The sequence below is a fragment of the Parus major genome, chromosome 1, assembly GCF_001522545.3.
Source record: "Parus major isolate Abel chromosome 1, Parus_major1.1, whole genome shotgun sequence".
NCBI classification, from domain to species: domain Eukaryota; kingdom Metazoa; phylum Chordata; class Aves; order Passeriformes; family Paridae; genus Parus; species Parus major.
Window position 1 is genome coordinate 89,009,967 of NC_031768.1, and position 21,686 is coordinate 89,031,652.

Sequence of the window (21,686 nt, forward strand, 5' to 3'; positions counted from 1 at the left end):
CCACTAAAATTCATGTACACTCTTGTTTTGGAAAATTCTGCCACTCAGTCACCAGTTCTGCTTTCTTAGTATTAAAACCAGTGGAACCTTAACATAGTACTGACAACTTTAGTACAATGTATTTTTGAACTGCTAAAAGAACTGGAGAGGATCCAGAGCCCCAGCCAGCAGAATAAAAGCTGCTACCACTAATGAAGATGCAGGAGCGCAAGAATAACACTGAGACCCCTTTAGAAAACCAGCAGTATTGATTTAATCTGTTAAGTCAGTATTAACAACATACTTCCTCTTGACTTAAGAAACAAGATCTGCCAAAGTAGACGCTATCGTTGAAAACCAAAGATCTTTTATTTTGAGAAATGTACTTGAATCTTTCTTTGATATCACTTCAAATCTGTGAGAAAAAATTATTTTCCAATCAATTGCAAGTTCAGTCAATTTTGATTTTATGAGAATATTCAGGAACTGTAATAATTTAGGAAGCCTCTCTAGTACAGCAGATCTTACTTCCACTTGAACCCAAGGTTTCTGTATGCTCCTAGAGATTCGGTACAGAATTGATTTTTGCTGGAGAACTGTCTGCAAGGTGCAGCAGGAGCAATTTTGGCACATTTGCATAGCATCAGAGGCCTTGGATAAATAAAACTTGTATTGTTTCTTTTGTAAATGCATCATTTGAGACAGGGAAGTTTTAATACCTTGTCTAAGATGTTCTAAACATTGTATAATTAGTACTGGTGTTGGATACAATATCAAATCCCAGGTCACTCTTTGCTTCTAAACAATTTGGGGTTTTTTTACTATGTAGTTAATAAAAACAATATCCCATCTCAATATAAATGATGGTGCTATGGACCTTGGAAAAACACCAAACTGCACCACTCAAGAGCAACTGCAGTAGGAAGACCATGACTTCTTCACATTTGGCACAATTTGCAACATAAAACATTAAAGATACATTTCATGTTATGGTATTTAAGAATGTTGAACATGTGAACTTCTCTACAAACCTTGACTTTCTGTCAAGCCACTGTCACCCCTAGCAATGACCACCAAGAGATGCCTTTAAAGAAGTGCAACATATCCCCATGTGAAATGTAAGTGCTACCATGTGCCCTGCACAAGAGCACTAGCTTAATCTCACTTAGATTGCTTAAGCACTTGTACTTGCAGATTTTCTCCTGCCATAAATCTTTCTTGCTTTGAAATATTATAATGAGTTCTGCTCATTACACACCCATTTATCCAAAGTCTCTTTTAATCTTGTTAAATTCTAAATTCTGAAGATGTTGTAAGGCAATGAATTGCTCAATCATCATTCACTGAAAAGGATAAACACATATTCGTCAATTTTTATGCATTACCTTTGATTCCACTAAATGTTTCCCTTTGAGATAAGAAAGTGAGCTCTCAAGCTTTTCCTTGTACTACTGCTAATTTTTTACTCTCATTTCCTTTTTAAGGAAACCAAACTAAATATTTTCAATAATTTACCATGTATAAATATTTCCATGAACCTCAGCTTCCCTCAAATGTCAGAGACTACAACAGCTACTGAAGATAGAGTAAAAAAATATTTTCACTTTCCATTTTGAATTCTGTAGGCAGTTTGTGCCCCAAGATATTTTAGCTATTTTTAGCCCCCCAAAACCACCACCCCAGCAAATTTTAAGTCCACCTAGAGCAAGAGGAATATTGTAGTAAAAATAAAGGCAAAAACCCGACTAGGAATGTGAACAACAATCTGAGAGAAGATAAACCCATGGCCATTATAAAGAAATTGGTTTTGATTTGAGCAAATCGTAAACATATTTAAATTGTACAAGATGCAAATATATAAGACATTAAACACTTCTAAAGACATGTCCTATGGGTACTTTTCTAAGTTTAGTAAGATTTTTATTTCCTTTTTATTCAAGGATAAAAACTCATACTAGTATGAGGTGACAACTTTAATGAACCCATAATTTAAAATTATGTTTGAAATTTCTCTGTTTGAATGATTCAGACTGAACATTTACTCTAAAGTAACCAAACCCATCACATCTTTGCTTATAAATAAATGAATTAGAAATTAGTTATCATAAATATTCACAAGTCAATAAAATAATCTCAGTGTTTTCTTAATCCCTCATCTTCACATTGAATTACCATACTATGTTTTCTTTATGTTTATCTACCTATATATACATATCCATACATGCATTCTTTGGAAGTTAGTTCAGAACATAGCTGTTGACTTAAACTCATCTTATATTAGCTTCTTAGGTGTGAATTAAAGTGTCAATTACTGATATACAATGATTCATAGCAGAGTTTTCTGTGTCCTTCTGTCAGACCAAGGTTACTTCTGCTCATCCCCTCTCAAGGGATTGGCCTGAGGGAGGAACAAGGACTTCTCACTGAAAAAGTCTTCATTATGAAAATTATTTTGCAATGTATCAACATCCTTTGGATTTGACAACATTTTGGATACTTCACAAAGACTATTTTCTTGCTCTACCAACAGATGGTATGAATTTTTAGTAGGAGATGCAAATTCCTTTTGCATCATTTTGGTATTTTTATATTCTGCTGCAGACATTATCCCTCTAGATGCAATAAATGTACTTGTTTTAGTATTTCAATGCATGTTACCCAAAATCAGGTAATACATGTAAAGGTTGATTTCAACTAAAGAAGAAAACCAGCCAAACAACAATGAACCACATTATTCTGCAGTACAACATGAAAAATTTATTTTATTTAGCTTGTCATATAATCTTGCTACAAAAGGAAGTGGCTGCAGATGTTACAGCGAATAGCACCAGTCATCAACACATGAAAATTATCCCCAGCTCTGCTCTTATGCTCATCTTAGCTTCTTATTTTCCTCAAATTACTTCACTGATCAGACAAGTTCCAGTCTCTTTCACTGTGTATACCTGGAATTGGTTACATTTCTTCTCTCCTTGTTTCCCTTTCCCACTTTTACCTCCCAAACCAGAGAATGTGCTGCCTTAATGCTCTAAGTCCACTCTGGGTGCATTTGAACCCACTTTAAATATGCAACCATAATCAAGCTTTCTACAGATTTATTGGCTAAAATTCAAAACATTTATTCCATCACTGTGCTTTGCATATTGGATGTCCTTGACATTGTTGATTATGTCTTTCCTCTGGAAAGCCTCTCTTCTACAGTATATTGCTTCTTTCCTCTTACACGTTCATTCTTTTTTTTCCCCTTTCCCTGTTCAGTTGCAGGATGTCCCAGACTGAAATATCAACACTTTCTTTCTCTGGCACAGTATTTGAAGAGATTATTTTGTATAAAGATGGAAATAAATATAAATATATCCCTAGTGATTCATAAATACACATCTTGGATTTCTTCCATCCAAATTAGAGTAGAAATGTTGTCTTTCTAAAACCTACTCAGGAGTCTCCAAATATGAACTTAACATTGCCAAGATGAACTCTACTTTTTTTCCTTTTTTTTTTGTGCTCACGTGTCCTCTTTACTACATCAAGAGAACTATCAGCATCACTGTCTTCTTTGATACTCTAATCCATAATATTGGTTACATCTTTGAACGTCACACTTTAACTCTCATAATTAGGCTGGACACGAAATCACGTTGTCTGTTCCTGCAAACCACCTCTAAAATGACCAACAAAAATCTAAGTATCTTGCTCATTGATAATCTCTTCTTAGGCTTCAATGCCTACAAGTCTTATTTTCTCATACTGATCCATATGAAATTATCTTCCTGCTTCATTACTTAATTGAATTGACTACTCGTCTATCTTCCCATTAACTTCCATTTTCATTGATATAACTCTTAAAAGTTTAGACTTAATGCTTCTGTTATCACATGACTGCTCCTGCTTTTGTCATAATATCAGCTTCAACTGCATAATTTCCAAAAATAATTTACTTTTCCCATCATCCCTTATGAGAGAAGATAAACTTGTAAGCAAAATCCAGAGTCCACTCTTAATACCCCTCTTAAAATTAATCTCTCAGATAAGAGATATAACAAAGCACAACTTGAGAATGACTTTGCATATTTTCAGTCTGTGACAGATTCTAGTCCTGTTCTTCATCTTACTGCTTGATGCATCTTTCAGATCCTAAAATATATACACTCCAATGTAAGTATCAAATGACAAAAGCAAGAACCAAACCATTTTTGAGAAAAGAAATTAAGCTGTTAATGACCTTGCCTAAAACTCAGACTAATACTTCACAGGAAGATCTTGCAGACTTTTCCATCCATCTATAGTGATGAAGACAGAAACAAGGTAATATATTTTCAGCTATGAAAGACTCTGTGGTCTATGTTTGTAATTCTGAATGAAAACACTGGTAATTTTTGCCCTTAGAATTTATTAATTTTTTAGGGGGGGAAAAAAATCCCCAAACATTTGACTGCTGTCACTCAGGCTCTCTGTTACAGACTTCAAATTAGCAGGATCAGACTAATAGACTTAAAGGCATCATACACCAAACCTTTCTATGGACTGCTGAATTTATATTTGGACTAGTCTTTTAACTAAAAGAGACCAACTTTTATGAACTATTATGAAATAAAGTAATGGAAATCAGCCTAGAGGGATGTAACAGAATTTGTCTTGCAAGTGTACAAATGTATTTCAATAGCTACAAAACTTTATATTTATGAGACACGATAAAACAACTGCCAGGATAACTCCTTTATCCTGCCTATACTGAATATTTAACAAAAAATTGCCTATCCCCCTGTTCTGTGAAAAGTTATTTTGAAAGAGGCATCCTAGAGACCTAATTACATATAAGCACTGCAGTTAATTAAGATATGTATGGCTCATCTGTTGAACAGTCATTTTTGCAAAATTAATTATAGCTTTGTTCACTGCATTCTGCAGTGAAGAATACTAATATTTAAATTTCATATAACTCAAAATTTAAAGATATTAAAAACGTGAATTTTCATAACCCTCTTTGATGTATGCATTTTTATGCCCACTTTACATTCCCCATCAAAGATCAGAGGCACGGGACGGTTCCCCAAAGGCAAATATTTAAGTACGAAACCAAGATATTTAAAATTTTAAATTTCACAGTATCCAATCCAATGGATACTTTTTTAAGCCACATTGCTCCTCTGAAAAAAGGGAAGAATTAATTGGTAACTACAGATAGTGCCATTGCAAAACAAGAAATGCTTCATATCAGTAAAGGTACATGGAAACAAATATAAAATCAAAGAAAGATACTGTCACCAAGAACATAACATTGTTGAATAATAATTTCTAAGGCCCAATCTGACCCATATAACACTGAGGTCTTCTCTTTGACTTTCTTTTTAAAGAAAAGAATTTCTGTATAATACAGTAATTGTCAAAAATAAGCATGATTGACATCACAAAATGTAATAAGTTTGCATGCATGCTGAATGTGTTTTAAAAAACACATTACAAAGCACAGACACATGGGTTTAAGTCAGGCATAGTCCAATCATGATAAAGCTTTTTGCCTAACCTTTATGGAACTTACTCTGATAGGAAGTACGGATCCGTTTCGTTAAATCTGGATAAAAGTTAGACAGGCCACGCATGCAAAAGTTGTCTTTGGAACATGCCAGTACACCAGCATCAGCAGCAGGCAGAGGAAAGAGAGAAAAAACAGTCTAAAGTGAAAGGAAGTGATATCATAACCAGCATCTAGAACAGCCAAGGTGAAGAAATTTCAGCAGATGCTTACCTTCCAATTGGGAGATACAACAAGAAAAATAATCAAAAAAGTAAAGGATGTGGGATGGATGGTGAGAAAGCAGCTGAGGCTTTTTTTAGATGCATAGTTTTTATGAGTAATCTAGAAGTTTCAATCCTTCTTAGTGGTCATTTATCCCCAGTGGGCTCCATTCTGGCAGCACTGGATAGCTGGAATGATGCCTTGAAGGATTGGCCCAGACTGCTACTTGACAGAGGAAAACCCTCTGTGATGATCCCAGTGCTGATAACAGCTTTTTCTACATGACCAATCCTCCACCTTTTGTACAGAGTTCTGCAGCATGTTGCTTGTGGCTAGCTACTCACATTTCTTAGGGAACTGCTGTGAGGCTGCCTGAAACCAGACAGAGAAGCTGAAGGTAGCTTGAAGCTGCTTGTCTCTTCTCTCCTCAGCTGTGCCAAGTTTACATATTTAACACTTAGCACAGATGGGAAATAAGCTTGCCATGATTAAATGCATAGAAAGTGACATAAATGGTCTTTCAGGATCAGAAATAGGCCTGAAAACCTGTATTTTACTCTATAAATTTTACTTTCTGTTTGGAGTATAAACACATTCCCAATTAAAAAATATATTTTTCCCATAATTCTATGGAGAAGTAGGATTTCATGATACAGTGCAGGGTCTGCTGATGGAAATGCTGATGGCATAAACCCACTGTAATCTCTTCCTTTTATAATTCTAGGGTTAGATTTAAAACTCCACACTTTCAAAGATATTTTAAAATCTCATTGTAAAACTTCACAACTATGCAAAACACATTTCATAATTGTGTCTGACTGTTGAATGTTACTATGGAATATGTCAAGTGGAAAGACTTGAAACAGATGATCTGACTTTTTCTCATACAATTAAATGTTCAGATAACCAACAAAGTATGGTAAAATTTAGCTCTACTGAAGTATTAATATTTACAGTACAATGCATAATAACAGTTATGACTTACTGTGATCCTCTCAGCAGCATATTTTAAAATTTATATTGTCGGTTTATATTAAGAACTTCACTAATGAAATACTTAATTTGAGCTCCTTGTGTTACCTACATAACAAGCCTCCTAGGTGTTACACATCTCTAAACACAGCTGACTATTCAAATTAATAGCACCTGGCAGAAGGTACATTTAAGCTTAAATTCAAGTCTTACTTAGCTGTATGAACTTACTGAAACCAGAAAGAAAACAGCATACAAACTACACTTCAGGTGACTGCCAGAGAAACAATTTATTGCTCTGCTCATTATGATTTTTTACAGACTCAGCTAAGGGAGTTACTTGCTGACCTCCATCCCAAAAAGAAAAAAAAAACCTCGTAAAACATTTTATTTCTGGGAAAATGCCTGCACCTAGAGCATGTCAAGTTTCTTTTGCCAAGTTATAGAAACTCCATTGGCCGGCAAATACTCATGCATTCCAAAAGCACTAGAAAAAGCCACAGGCAAAAAAACCAAAGAAACATATCAGGCTCATAACCACAATGATTTATTTCCTACCTGCAGCAAACTGCCTGCTCTTGCGAGGTGAGCGGGGCTGGCGCTGGTATGGATCACTGGATCCATAGAGGTCGAGGGTGCCCATGCTCAGCAGAACTGTCTTCTGCATGAAATCCACAACTGCCAAACCATTGCAGTTCCCAAAAGCCACTCTGCAAAGAGAAACGTCCCACAATAGTGTTAGTAATATAGAATTAAATTCTGAAAACAATAATAATTGTTATTATGAACAGTACACTAACTTTTTCTTCAGGAACTATTCAAGCTCACTTTTTTTTACTTCTTACAGATTTGTAAACCTGAATTTTAAAGACTGTTTTCTGAATTAACTTTCCAGAGAGCAGACTTACAACTTCTACCAACTTCCTGTTTCAAACACATTGCAGTAATGTCTAAACGTTGCTTCACTGAACAATGTAATTCTGATAATAATGATATCAATTAAGCCTAAAAATAGGGATGTAGATATTAAAAAGTGGTTATGCCTTTATATTAAATACAAATAGAGATTTAAATATAAATAATCTGTATAATACAAATAAATACAAATACATGTAAAAATAATTTTAAAGCTAAATGTAAATGACAAATTAAATACAAATATTGGGCTGTATTGTGGAGATACCCAAATCTGAATGGCATTTATAAAATTTTCTTCCAACTCTGTCAGCTTATATACAGCAGAGATTCCTGTTAAAACAGTCTCTACACCTCTGAAATGTTTCTGCAAATGCATTTTGATGGTTTGATTTATGGGCAAGATCTCTATTCTTCTGTATCAGACTGCAATTTTAAATTCCAGACAGAAAGCATTGCAGGTACAGCCACAAAGAAACTCAAAAACCCAAACCATGTTCAATCATATTCAGAATCACTTGCTATCAGGTTCTGTCATTTTATGTAAAAAGTGATTGAAATGGTCAGTTGAAATCACTGCAAAATATTTAAGCACTTAATTCACCCTACAAGTGAGCTGTGCACTCACCTCCACCTGACTCCTCCTAATGTATCTCTAAAATATCTGAAAGGAATTTGTGTGTGGAAAAACAACAATGCAAAATAAAATGAGGTGGAGGGAAATCACCTCATTACTAGGGGTAATAGCTAGAAAATTTTCTTCTGTCCTATCTTTTCTTACACTGCTTTTACTATAAAAAAGAGGGTTCCATATAGCAAATAAAAAATTAATATTTAGATAAAAATGAAATTGTTTTTCCTCAATTGTCAAACTAACAAATTAAGGCACCATCTTCAGCAGTGGCTTGAATTCTACTGATTGTTACTACACCGTGTTTAGGGTTGACCCTTGTCTCAACACTGACTGCAGTACAGCACCTATGGAAATACAATGGATGCACCCTGATTTTCCCCACTGATGTTTTTTTTATCCTGACTGGTGTCTCTCAGGAGCTGTACTGTGACTAGTACAGCTTAATGCCTTTACCAGTGACAGAGAGAATAGAATCAAGGGCATCCTCAGTAAATTTGCAGACAACACCAGGCTGAGATGTGCCTGAGGGACAAGTGCCATCCTGAAGGACCTGGACAAGCTTGAGAAAAGGGCTCATGTGAATGGGGATAATGGTTTTAGATTAAAAGAAGGTTGATTGTAAGTGTTTGTAAGTACCTGCATTCTGGGTGGAGAAAAAAAGAAAAGGAATAGAAATGACAAGTGTCAATCTCATCCATTAATAATTTAGGGGAAAAAAATAGCCATTTGCACTTTGAAAATGCACCTGAAATTTATTAATTTTGGAAAACAAAAGTCATAAGAAGAGCTAGTGATCATTCATACCTCTGGTCAGCAATTTAACAAAATGTATGATTTCCTGGTCTGGATTTTTCTAAACTCCTCTAATTTCACACACAATATTATATTCTAGTATTTCTTATACCAAAACAAATTGGTTTAAAAAATAATCTGAAATTGCTCATTAATAACACTTCTGATTACTATTAACAAAGCATAAGATCAATTGGTAACAACCAAGTCCTTATGGAATCAAATACAAAATAAATTTCTCAGTTTTGAGCAATGAACAGAATCAGTTGCTAGGTGATATCCTATTCTGTTGGTATCTTTCACAGAAATGTCATAAAACCCTTACCAGACATTTCATGACAATTAATATGCAGATTAGCTGAAAACTGTTAGCCCATGAGCCGGTAACAAATTTTCTGTGACTGCCTCCAGTCCAACAGAACCTACTTCAAAACAAATTTATTATTTGTATTTAACCTTGTTCCTCAAGGTTAACCTAGTTCTTCAGTTGTAATTGAAACATTTTGTAAAATTTCGTTTTCTACTTTCATAATATGAAGAAGTTTTTGATGATTCATTTCAACATAAATAAAACAGGTGTTAATACATTTAATTTGGAGCCTTGGTACTGTTAAAACTAAATACATAAATAAAATTTTGCAGTGTCTGAAGTCTTTCATCTTTGCTGGGAATAAACATTTTTTTTGCATTTCACTTTATTCCTGTTTCACGGCTGCAGCAAAACAGTTCCAGAAATCCAAATAATTAAAAGAATACTTGAAACAGACTCTCCAGAACACACACCATTTTATGTCTTTGACCTAGTTAAACTGATTAGTATAGAAAGAAAAATTAGGCGAAAGATGACCCAAATATCTCTACAATTTAGCATGGCAAAAATTACATGTTCTCAGGCTTCATGCTGAAGTGGAACAGGTTTTTCCATATTGTGAAGATAGATAACAGGTGACAAAGCAGTAAGCAAAATTTCTGATGAAAGAAAGGACTGTGCCTTGTCATAGGCCTGAGGAAAAAGTTAAGAGAGACAAGAGAAAGGAAGACAGAAGAGAGTCTGCAGAAAAAATATAAGAAGAAAGACCTTTCTTGGGTAGATTTTGTAGGAAAGCTAAATTTAGATTATCAGCCTATTTTATCCATGCATGCATTTATTTCTGAAACACTCTTGTACTTAGCTTATGGTGTTTTAAAGGAGGCTGTTCTGTAAACTATTACTACTCCTAGCAAATGAAACAATTTAAAGCACTTGACTGAATCAAATCAGTGGTTTAGCAAACCACTGTGACCATTAGGAGAACCATTACCTATCGGAGTAGTTTACAAGTGAGAGAATGGTGTGATTATTCAGATGCTGCCTTGAGGTCTGAGACCTGCAAGGGAGTAAATCAGGCAAAACCTAAAAATTTGCACAAGTGATAAATGCATCAAGGTATGGTAGAGGAAAGAAAATCCTAGAATTCATTAATAGGAAACGATCTAGAAATTCAGGCTGAAAACTTGAAAAAACAGCCCTCAGAAGACAGTATTCTTGCAGAAATGTAAAAACTCTGCATTAAACTGCCAAAGACTAAAAAGAGTCCAGTGACTTACTGAAAATCAGCAGGAGTCAGCACCTAACACCCATTAAAGCCAATAGTTTTATTGGAGTAAAAACTACAGAAAAGACCATTTTAATGTATCAGGGTGACTCTCAGTAGGAGAAAACATTAAAAATTTGCAAATAAACTGAATTTGAGGAAACAATTACACACAGTCATTTGCATTGCCATCCAGAATACAGCATTTAAATGTTCCTTATTCAATTCTCAATTTCAGGTCACAGATTCTTGTGCAAACAGACATTAGCACAGACATAAAAATGCTGCTCTCAGAAGACAATTTCCAACCAAGATATGATGTCATGATAAATGGCATTTAACAGTTAATCACTTCACCATTTTCCATTAAATGTATTTCACCTTGGTTAACCTTTCAAAATAACTTAGAAAATTACAGATTTGAAATGCAATTAGATCTTATTTGAAAGGATGGAAAGAATTATGCGAAAAGATTCAGTCTTTTAAATAGGATTAGTAAAAATATTGGCAATAAATGGCAGTTTAACATCCCATATTACAATCTCTATGTCAGTTCAAATAATTTTTCCCCTAGACTCTGATTTACAGCATCTTTTGAATACTTTGCTTTGACCTTAATTGTCTGTAGAAAATTTCAAAGTATAGTTGGAAAACATGTGATTTAGTGCAATAAACAATAAATCAATGCAACCTTAATTGTGAGAAACTTACAATCCATAAGCAGAGTTTACAGCAAGACTGGTAATCTGTTGTGGAGGTTCACCATCCACCCACACCAACTGGATAACGAGATCTGCCTGGTAACCAGGAGGCATCCGCACAGGTCGAGCCTTAACGCTAAGAAGAAGAGGTACAGAATAAGAACAAAGAAAACCATTGGGTGGGCCATGAAAAACAACTGCTTTGCACCATTATGAATTGTCAACTTGAATGGAAAATCTAAAATTCTTTCTTTTGAGACTTTGCAGAAGGACATTTCTGTGTACTTGGAATTTTTTTCTTCTGAAGTAAAACATGACAGAAAAATGCCAAGAAGCAAGAGAAGATAAGAAGGCACACCTTTCTGTAGCGGTCCTCACCAGAGCATATTAAAAACTTAAGGACTTGGCAAATCTATTTGTCCATGTAATGAAAAAAAGTCCTGTTTTATTTCTAGGAGGACAATGACCTAATATGTGAATGAACAGTTCCTACACCAAATCTGATATAACTATTAAGTGTTATGGCAAGTTCAGTGACTTGCAAAGCAGGTAGTGAAGGTGTACATTTTAACGGGAAGTGTAAAAGCTGAACACCTCTGTATGTCTGCTTTATGGTGCTTCTTTGTGTGGTACAATAATGTGGGATATGCTGAAAGAAATCATTATGCAATAATAGCAATACTTTGATGCATTCATGTTAGTCATTAGTACATTCATACTGTAGTAGTAATTTACAAGTAAAACCCACTAGTAAGTGCATTTTCATTGTACTATTACTGGTGAGAGTGCTTGTGTGCACCCCTTTGCACACAGGCATAAAATAGGGCAGTCTACTTTATGAGAAAGTCATTCCTCATCTATTCTCTAAATGCATTTCCTGAACAGTGGCTTGGCACACTCACTGTTCTATTTCTTTTCCCAGTAGTACTCTTCAGACCTTTCATGTGTATTTGTCTGGAGCAGTAATCAGGCACTTGGCTTGGATCTTGTTGTAGGAAAGACATGACAGTGCAGTTCAGCAAGTGCTCAACCCACTACAGTTGGCAATAGCTTTGTATTGTTGTTTTCTATCAACAGCAAACGTCTGCTCAGAGTTTTGCAATTTCTGACTTGTTCTGCTGGCACTAAAGCTTTGCCCTTTTCTTTCTTCATTTGATAAATATCCATGAGCATTTCTGAAGTGATGCTATTCATAACCTTAATGAAGCAAGCCCTGGATTACCCAGGAGTATTTGTGCTGAGAACAAAGGTGTGAACATCTGTGAACTCAAGCTGCTAAGGGAGAAGGGTCCTTTGAGACCAGGATAAACTGAAACTGCAGACAAGAGTTGTATACAGTAAAGATGTATTATTTTCAAACAAACTTCACAGCAAGCAGAAGCTGAGTATTTTAAAAACAGTCCTTCAGAGTATGTTTGTGATGGAGCCCTTCAACTTCTAATGTCTGTGGATAAGCCTTTAAGAGGCGTAGTAGTGGTGGTCTTTCCATCCTGTACCCCATTTTCAGCTTTTGACTCCTGCCCTTAAAAATGCTAGAAAAATATAGAACAGGTAAATGAAATCCAAGAACCAGGAGTTAGTCTAATGCCCTTTCAGTTGAGCTTTCCATCTATATTTTCTAATGGAAAATTGATGGTGTTGGAGAACACAAGAGGCAAGCAGGCTGCTCCAACAAGTATCTGTGAAAGCAATGCATTTATACTTTCCTACTTCTAAACAAGTTACCATGAGACTGACAATGTCTTCAGAATTAATTCTGATCTTTAAAACATGTTTTTTAATGTGGCATTACTTTTCCAATGTGTTTTTAATGGCATGCTGAAAAAATTGGAGAACTTGAAGTACCTTCGAAGTTTTCTTTTGGACTGCTGTCAGCTGAGGGGAAAAAAGCAAACACCTTTCCCTCTCAATATTTTTCACTGCAAATTTGAGGATCTGCTTTAATAAAAATGAATATTATTTCACAGGGATTTTCTCTAAGCATAGAATAAACTGCAGGTGGTGAAAGACTATAATAATGGAGTAAAATAATTTCAGATTTCATGATTAAGGTTGTCATTTCCATGTTTCTGTGACATCTTCCTGCTCAAAAATCTTTGAGCTATTTCCCTTGTTTCCCTAACCATCCTACTTGAACAGTAATACAGATATTCAGTCCTGCACCTTATTTTGGATGGCTTTTTATTTGAAGTGTTTATAATAAAAGCCTAAGCAGACTGCAGGAGTAGCAGAAGGAGCAGAAGGAATGTAGACATTACAGGCTATACTGAATTTCATTGTTGCAAAGTTTTGGTTTTTACTTTTTTTCAAAAGATATTCACAGTTCCTTATCACTTTGGAGTTACTTGCAGCTGCTGTCAAAACCCTTGATTGACCTAATTTTGGGATGATACTAGAAGTCTAGGAACAAAGACTGACATTCTGGGTACAGCTTTATGATAACAGCATTTACATCAAAAGTATTTATCTGCATAATCACAAATCCATTGGTTTCTTAGGTTATTACAGCTGCCTATTTCACTGCAAAATCTTCTGAAAGAAGCAGGAACAATATTTACTCTGTACTGCTGCCTGCCTCTCTTGGTAACAGCTACTTTTGATTTCAGAAAAGTGCCAAGTTTTCTTTACTTCAGCCCCTCCATCTACTTTCTTCCTAGTAGCTATTCACAGACACAAACACATTCAGTCATTCTGACTTCTGGCTAGAAAAAATTATGTAGTGTGGAGTGCCATTCATTTGCTGTAACAATGTTGAGAAGCAGATATGAAAAGAAACATAATGGAGCCAGTTAAGTATGTGTGTAAAATTTTATGTGCATTATCAATAGTTCAAGCTGTGCACTCACCCTCCATGTGCAGGTGGCTGCAGCTTTACATTAATATTGCTCTATTTTACATTCTGTCCTGCTGCCCACCTGAATGACTTGCATATAATGTCAACAGCATCACCCTGGTCTTCACTGGTTTTTCTGTGTTTTCAGCACTACTTTCATCTTACCACCTAATTCTGCTTAGATCAGAATTATTCTGGTTTCTTCTCATTTCTTAGACAGACAAGCCTGTGGACCAAACCGAAGTTTGGGAGAAAAGTGTGGATATTTGTATGTCTTTTCTGAGAAGGATAATAGTATACATAAGTATACTTTTTATCTAAATTAGCAAAGTGACAGTAGTTCTAGTGGCAGAATTATTCTGACTTTGAAAAATCTCTTCTCAGTCAAAATAAGATTACAGTTACCTTGTGTAAAATTGGAAAAAAATCTATTGGCCAGCTTAATGTGAGATTATTTGAGTTAAGAAAACTTCGAAACACTAACAAGCTGAACCTCTGTGGTTCATTACAACTTTTCTGCCTCCAACATCAACAATTCCTCTCTCCCAGACAAAATCAAGTAAGAATTTCTTAAGCAAAAATCTTAGCCAGTGAAATGATAAAATGATTGCATTCTTCCTGATATCAATGTCATAAATAGATTTCACATTTTGATTTTTTTAATAACTGATTTCTGCCTCTTCTGTTGATTTTTATAGTTCAAATTAATGATTAAACTGAGGTCTGAAGTTCAACTGCCTGACTGAAGGAGGTGGACAAATGAACAGAATGCCAAAAGATACTGTTAATTTTACATGGACAATATCACAATATTGCTTTTAAATGCTAATGCCATTTTCAGGAGCCAAGCAGCCCAAAGTATCTGCAAAATCAGGAAATGTTCATTTTAACTGCTTTTGAGATAACTGAGGCATTTAAAAGATGTAAAAATAATTAGACCAAAATAATAATGAACTCACCAAAATGAGAGCAATTGTTGTCAGCAATGCACTCTAATTGCTGGAAAATTACAGTTTATAGAGTTTTGTACAGAATTATTGTTTTAAACTATTCAAATCCATAATTATCTGCCTTATTAATAAGAACATATTAATCTACTCCAAAACAGTGACAATGTATTCTAGCAGAAAACAATTTGCTTCTTTCTAAAGATTAAACAAATATACACTTCCACACAGTGTGTCTGTTTCATAACTGTATATTTTAAAGATTGTTTCCTAAGTACGAACACAGTTTAACGTGCTTAAATGATGCCTTAAACATCACAAAACGCATACAGTTCTTACATAAAAAAAATAAAAATTAAGTGTTAAATTAATCAAGGAGAGAAAGCTTTGCATATGCTGGCTTTCATGGAAGTTTCATCATGAACTATCCTCAGAAATTCCTTGAAGATTTACTCCTAGATCACACAGAAAATGACAGACAAACCTTTACTGTAACAGTTTATATTCTTCACAATTACTTTTATCCTTTTAAAATCTCTTGTTGATTTACTTTGCTTTAATTACTTTGTTTCTTTTTCTTCTCATTTGTGTCACTTACATACAACTAATCTCTTTTTCTTGGGAATTGATGGATTGACTAACAGATAAGAATGCTTTTTAGAAAGATCAATATTTAAACAATGGCATAGACTTACCTAAGACATGGGATACTGTCCTTCATCGTTCCTTCACATGCTACAGTGTTGGTACTGCCTGAAAGGCTCTTTAAAGAAGGAAGCTGGGAGGAGGCATCTGGAAATGGAGGATTTGTTTCTGGTTCAGGAGTAATGATGTCTTCTACTTCGCATTGAAGTCGTACCTCTAATGACTTCAATAAATAAAAAGCTAAGTTATCATTTCATAAGGAAAGCTGCTGAAAGTTCTGTTAGTTTCAAATATCAATATGCCTTTTTAAAAAAAAATAACTCCCATTCATCATTATAATTTGCAGGCAAAGAATACTGTCATTTGTTACGTATACGGAGTACACAGCAACATCAGATAGGAACTAGAAGGCTCACCAACTCTGCCTCCTGATTACTTGTACAACAGTCTCTACCAGACAAGTTTTAGCCAGGATGGATAAGCCTGACAGTGTGAATAGTACAGATACATAACCTTCATTTGTGCATAGGTGGGGGCCAGGAAATCAGAGATTACAGCACAGACAGCTCTGTGTTTCTTAGAATGAACATGAGTTTGGTGGATTCTAGAAAGCAAATTCAAACCAGTTACCTTTTGCTTTCCTTCTGGCCTCTCTAGAAATGGAAAAAGAGGCCAAACCACCCTACAATTCTCTCCACTAATTCAGGAAATACTAACTGAAGGACTCCAGGGAAGAACTGGACAGGAAGTTCAAATCTAGTTAAGTAAATACTGAGCAATTCTTTCTACCTTATGAGTTGCCCAAGGAAATCCTCATTTTGAAAATAATAAAAACCAAGATACAGCTCTCAAAGAGACAGGGTCTGGGGATTACTAGCTGAACAGTACTTTCAGTGCTGCTACATTGAAAGGAATAGAAGCAATTGCAGTGTAGATACCGCAAGCTCAATCTTAGTGATCTTCCATTGAGACATCATCTGTACCAGAATGAAGATTAAAAAAATAGCTAAATTTCATGAGAATCTGGAGATAAAGGTGAGTAGCACTGAAGGGTCACTTGTTCCTCAACCACTGTGCTAAAACACACAAGGTTTCAGAAAGAAGTGATTCTGTTCAACCAGGAGAGAGAGACCTTTCTCAAAATTTCACTTTTGTTTTCTCCTTTCAACATCCATGGATATTTTGTGCCTGAATCAGTTAAAGAAACCTACAGACAACATTTGCCTTCAAAGACTAATGAGTGAAATATTGAGTTCAGGAAAAGCTAATCTGGAAGTAATTGCAGCTGACTGAAACAATTTATAATGCTGTTTAATCTTTATGCAGGGCTGGAGTAACTGTTGAAGAGTATGTTCTGCTTGCCATGTTAGAAGTGCATCACTCTTCTTTCAATGTTTTTCTGCATGTATTCCTTTTTCCACTAAAATTAATTTTGTTAAGTTCTAGCTGTTGCACATTTGAATAGAGAAGGAAAAATTCAGGCTGAAAACATGATTGTGAATTTTTCTTATCTTTTTGTCCCTGCTTGCACTGGACCTTAGGAGGGTTATAGAAATGTTGAACCGATTTATTTTGACACAGAGTAAAGATATTTTTGGGGAATCTCATCACTAGGACTATTGATTTCTCCTTCCACATTCAAATGAGTGTAAACTCTTTTCCTATGTTTCTTCTGAAAAACTTTGAAGAGGACCTTCAATGAAGAAAGACTGCTCACTGAGAAAGTGATCATGTTTAATCAATACATCCTTTTGAGACAGGATGGACTCAGATAAGAAAACAAAAATAACAGCATCAAATGCTTTTTATATAACTGCATGGCAATGACTCCAAGGTTGGATATGAAGGAGAATTTGTCTCATGCATACTCCTTGTCTCCAAAATCTGATATGAAATGATGCAAATAATACTTCTGTTGAGGAAATTCCAGGCACAGCCTATTGCCCCTAAGGCATATTCAGCTGTAGACATCCTTGCTACACAAAGCAACCTTTGAGTAGCCCCCACACTTCCCATTTACCACAGCAAAAACATTGCAACACTGACACAGGGCAGTCAAACCAATGTGGGGGCCTTAAAATGCTGGGATTTATGGACTGAACTCCAGGTAAGTTCAGTCTGACTGATAAGGAAGGACACAAAGTGCTTTGTAGCTCAGGCAGCAAAGAAATCCTGAGACTGGCCAGCTCAGACTCAGTATAGACAAAAACACACAGCCTAAAGTCAGGTGCAGATTCCAGCAAAGAATTCCATACTTTTGATTAAAAACCCCTCCCATCATTTAGAGCAAAGACTTGAATACAAGTAGCAAAAATGCAGAGAGAGAAGACCCATTTCAAAGATGCACAAAACCCAGGGGAATTCTGTGACTATGCCACCAAGATTGCATAATTTAATATTCAGAGAAAAATGCTTATTAATTACAGATGAAATTTGAGAAACTGTTAAATTGCACATATTATATATAACACTTTGGAAAATACCAGTAATGATGCAATTCAGCCAGAAAAGTGAAGGACAGGGAAAAAAGACATTAAATTATAGATAATAAAAGATAAGGTGCACTTGCTGTGGAACAATGTAAGAATACTGAAATGGAGTAATTTTAGAAGCATTATACATGAGCTGGTCAGTAACATGAAATTACTGTTCATCAGTTTTAAACCTTTCCTGAAATGATACATTCAGGCAGCTTAATAAATACCTGATAGGGGTGGAGAAAATAGTGGAAAACAACAGAACTACAGGTAATGAATATCTATACAGAATGGCACATGCTACAGGCCAAAAATAACACAGGTTTTTGCCACAGTATCTAAAGTGCATTAAAATAGTGTGAAGAGGTAAAGAACTATAATCAGGGATGGTGACAAATAAGCTGGCATTTCATATAGTTTCCATCTTTAGGGAAACAACGTCAGCATAAGCCAGAAAAAGATCAACTCTTTTTATTTTGTTAAACCCACTGATAATTTTCAGTCTCCTTAAGAACAGAGATTAAAGAGATGAAATACTTGAGTTAAAAAGAGCATTGTGCACGTACACAATTTACATTAACTGATAGAAACATACAGCAGACAGTAATTTTAGAACAATTTAGGTAAATGCAACAGAGGTTACAGTATCATAAAGTCTTAAAAGCAAACCATGTCTGAAAGCTGCACTGTATGTTACTACTGAAGCAAAAAGAAAGTGGAGAGTAGATTCCCAAACCCTCAGATTTTTGTAAGTAACTGAAGTAGGATCAAGATTTCCCTGGAAAGGATCCCTAAACCTGTATTTATACTGCTTGCTAATTTTATTTGAGTACTTGAGCACAGACGAAGCAAGGTAATTTGATTTAGATATTATAATCTAAGAGAGTGAAATGAGTACTTACTGCAATTTCAGTATTTACTTCATGTTTGCTGAACCTGTAAACAATCACATATGCAGAAACTCCTGCCACACAGAAAATTCGGCTTTCAGGACACCAGTACATCATCTGAACAGCAAAAGGATCTTCTTCCACAATCTCAGCTGTTGCTTTTCCTTCTCCCACTTTCTGTTTTTCAAAGACCTTTGATGTTTTTAGTTTATACAACATCTGTAGAGTAACTGGAATATATTAAAACATATAAAAAATACTAACATGAAGCAAATCAGTTACAAAATTCCTCAGTTCCCACTTTCTTCTCAGTTGTGGCATAACAAGGAAACTTAGGAAATCCTAAGAGGAAAATATGTGTATTAAACAATTGTCCAAATCAGGATAACAATACAGATACTATTCTGGTAAACATTATTGGTAGGATATGTATTTAATACTTCTCAAAAGGGTATTTGTCTCTGAAATACTTCTTAGTACTTTCTGGGGAAAAGTGCCCAAGGTGTAAATCATTGTGTCCATAATTAGGCTTATAATCAGTGCTATAGAGAGGCTCTGATAATATTGATACTTTCCTAAAGAGATGTGAGATTAAGAGTTCATTTGTCTGAGGTTATGGTCTTGATAGAATGTAGAGACTGTATGACAATTCAGGAGAAAACATTAAGAAAGCATGCTGGTGGCCTGGTCAACACAAAATTCTTCTGAATTAATGGGAGTTCAAAAATGTTTTGAATTTCTTGACTAATAAGTAGATCTATATTTATACCTGTATATAAAATCCTAATATCCAAAAGCTTTTGTCAAGATTTGAACTCAACTGCAGCAAATTCCAAAGGCAAAGGAGGGGTGACAATTCACCCCATTATGTTTCACATTCTTCCCTGTTTTTACTATAGAAGTAGTAAAACTTTTAGTTTCTCAGTGGCATTAATCAGTAGCTGCATAAGGTTAGAAAAAACCAGTCAGGTCCAGCACCTATAAAGGTGTGCATATGCATGTAGGCAAAGCTGCTGCTAATGTCAGTGTAATTGTGGTGGCTCAGCATGGCCAGCTTGTGTAACAAGAGCAACAGGAAGATGAAAGGACAGTGCTTTAGTTATGTAACCAGATGATGAACACAGCAAAAATACATTTTTGTTTGGCAGTGCAGATATATTCCAGGAGGTTTAGCATATACAATTTTTAATGTTTTAAAAAGTTTTAGCACATAAAGCAGTTCAGAATTTTCACAAATTACAGCAAGTGCTTCTGTAATAAATACATCATTCTTCCTGCTTTCTGAGGCAAAGAAAGAGGATTCAGGTTGCTCTTAATGCCAGTAGCAAATCTAGAGTGGCACTTCAAATCAGGCATCATGGGTCCATGCCCGTTATGACTGGAAGAATCATAGAATCATAGGGCACAGATTCTCCATGCTGCTCTGAATTACTGGGTCCCATCTGCACAACTAAATAAAAAAACCAGCAATATCTTTTGAATAAAGATACATTTGGAAAACAACTCCAGTGGCCTAGCAAGTCCCTGTCCCTCACAGATCTGTGTTTTCAGACACAAGATGACACAATTGAAAGATGTCTAAAATCAAAGTATTTTGTGCCTTCAAATACCGGTAGGATATTATGATTGCTAGGGAATCTCAAATGAACTTTAAACTCCATTAAGCTTCATTTACAAGGTTAACACCTTGTAAATAAAATAAATAATAAAACTTTGGAATAATCAAAACCTTGTAAATAAAGAGTACCAATTACAGTATGAGTAACACAGCACACGCCCTGAGAAGGAGGACTAGGACCAGGACATCAGAGATGCACTGAATATACTACTAATGCTGAAGAGATTGTAAATATTCATGATCATCTCAGCTTTTAATGTTAAGAAAGATTCCTACTGCAGCATTGACTGGCTTATGCTTATATTCCCTATGAGAGGTTCTTTTCTTTCCCCATTTCTGCCAGAGTTATAGAAGAAATAACTAACACACTGCTTCCTGTGCAGTATATACACAAATGCCTTCGGGTCTTCCAACAGTCCGTATTGTTTCACCCTAACTTTAGAGCCTGTATTTGCACATTCTTATTAAAATGAAATAGTCACAGGACAAAATCTAATGTCTCACTGTACTTCTCTAAATAAAATCTATTATCCTACTTTTGTTCATATTAAAACTCTCAAAAACTTCTATTTCTGCAGATAAACTGTCCATCTTATTTGATGACTGGTGTTCACCACAACTGGAAGACAGTGGAAGCTGTAAATTCTTAGCAGCACGTTTCTTCTTTCCCCACCATTTCCAAACAGACAAGCTACATAATAAAAAAACAACCTATGGCTATGTTCAGTTGCTGTGCCTATTTAATACATGAAATGTATTTTGTGGAATAAGGCTTTGAAAATCCTCATTTTCTCCTTGTCCATTCTGAGTGAAAATATTTGGTATTAAGCAAAAAGGCAAGTACCTGACAAAGTCATCAGGTTTAGCTAACATTAAAAACTTCTCAACATTCCCCATACTAGGCTGGAAATGGTAGCAATATTAATAATTTCAATTCTGTGTCACCATGTGGAACTAGCAGGTATTTTAAGT

At 35.2% G+C, this 21,686-nt stretch overlaps 1 protein-coding gene across 6 annotated transcripts in view; it reads right to left on the reverse strand.

Annotated features, from left to right (window-relative positions):
* Nucleotides 1-21,686, reverse strand: part of STXBP5L (syntaxin binding protein 5 like) — a 182,494-nt gene that overhangs the window by 41,848 nt on the left and 118,960 nt on the right. For 3 of the 6 annotated variants that reach the window (XM_015624074.3, XM_015624095.3, XM_015624065.3), the window contains exons 15-19: nt 19,109-19,326; nt 15,780-15,952; nt 11,315-11,440; nt 7,247-7,398; nt 5,519-5,590 (exon numbers count right to left, since the gene is read on the reverse strand). In XM_015624074.3, coding sequence (XP_015479560.1) covers nt 5,519-5,590; nt 7,247-7,398; nt 11,315-11,440; nt 15,780-15,952; nt 19,109-19,326 — 741 coding nt within the window. The remainder of the gene's footprint in view (nt 1-5,518; nt 5,591-7,246; nt 7,399-11,314; nt 11,441-15,779; nt 15,953-19,108; nt 19,327-21,686) is intronic. The other 3 variants (XM_033517278.1, XM_015624113.3, XM_015624084.3) reach the window with 1 other exon arrangement.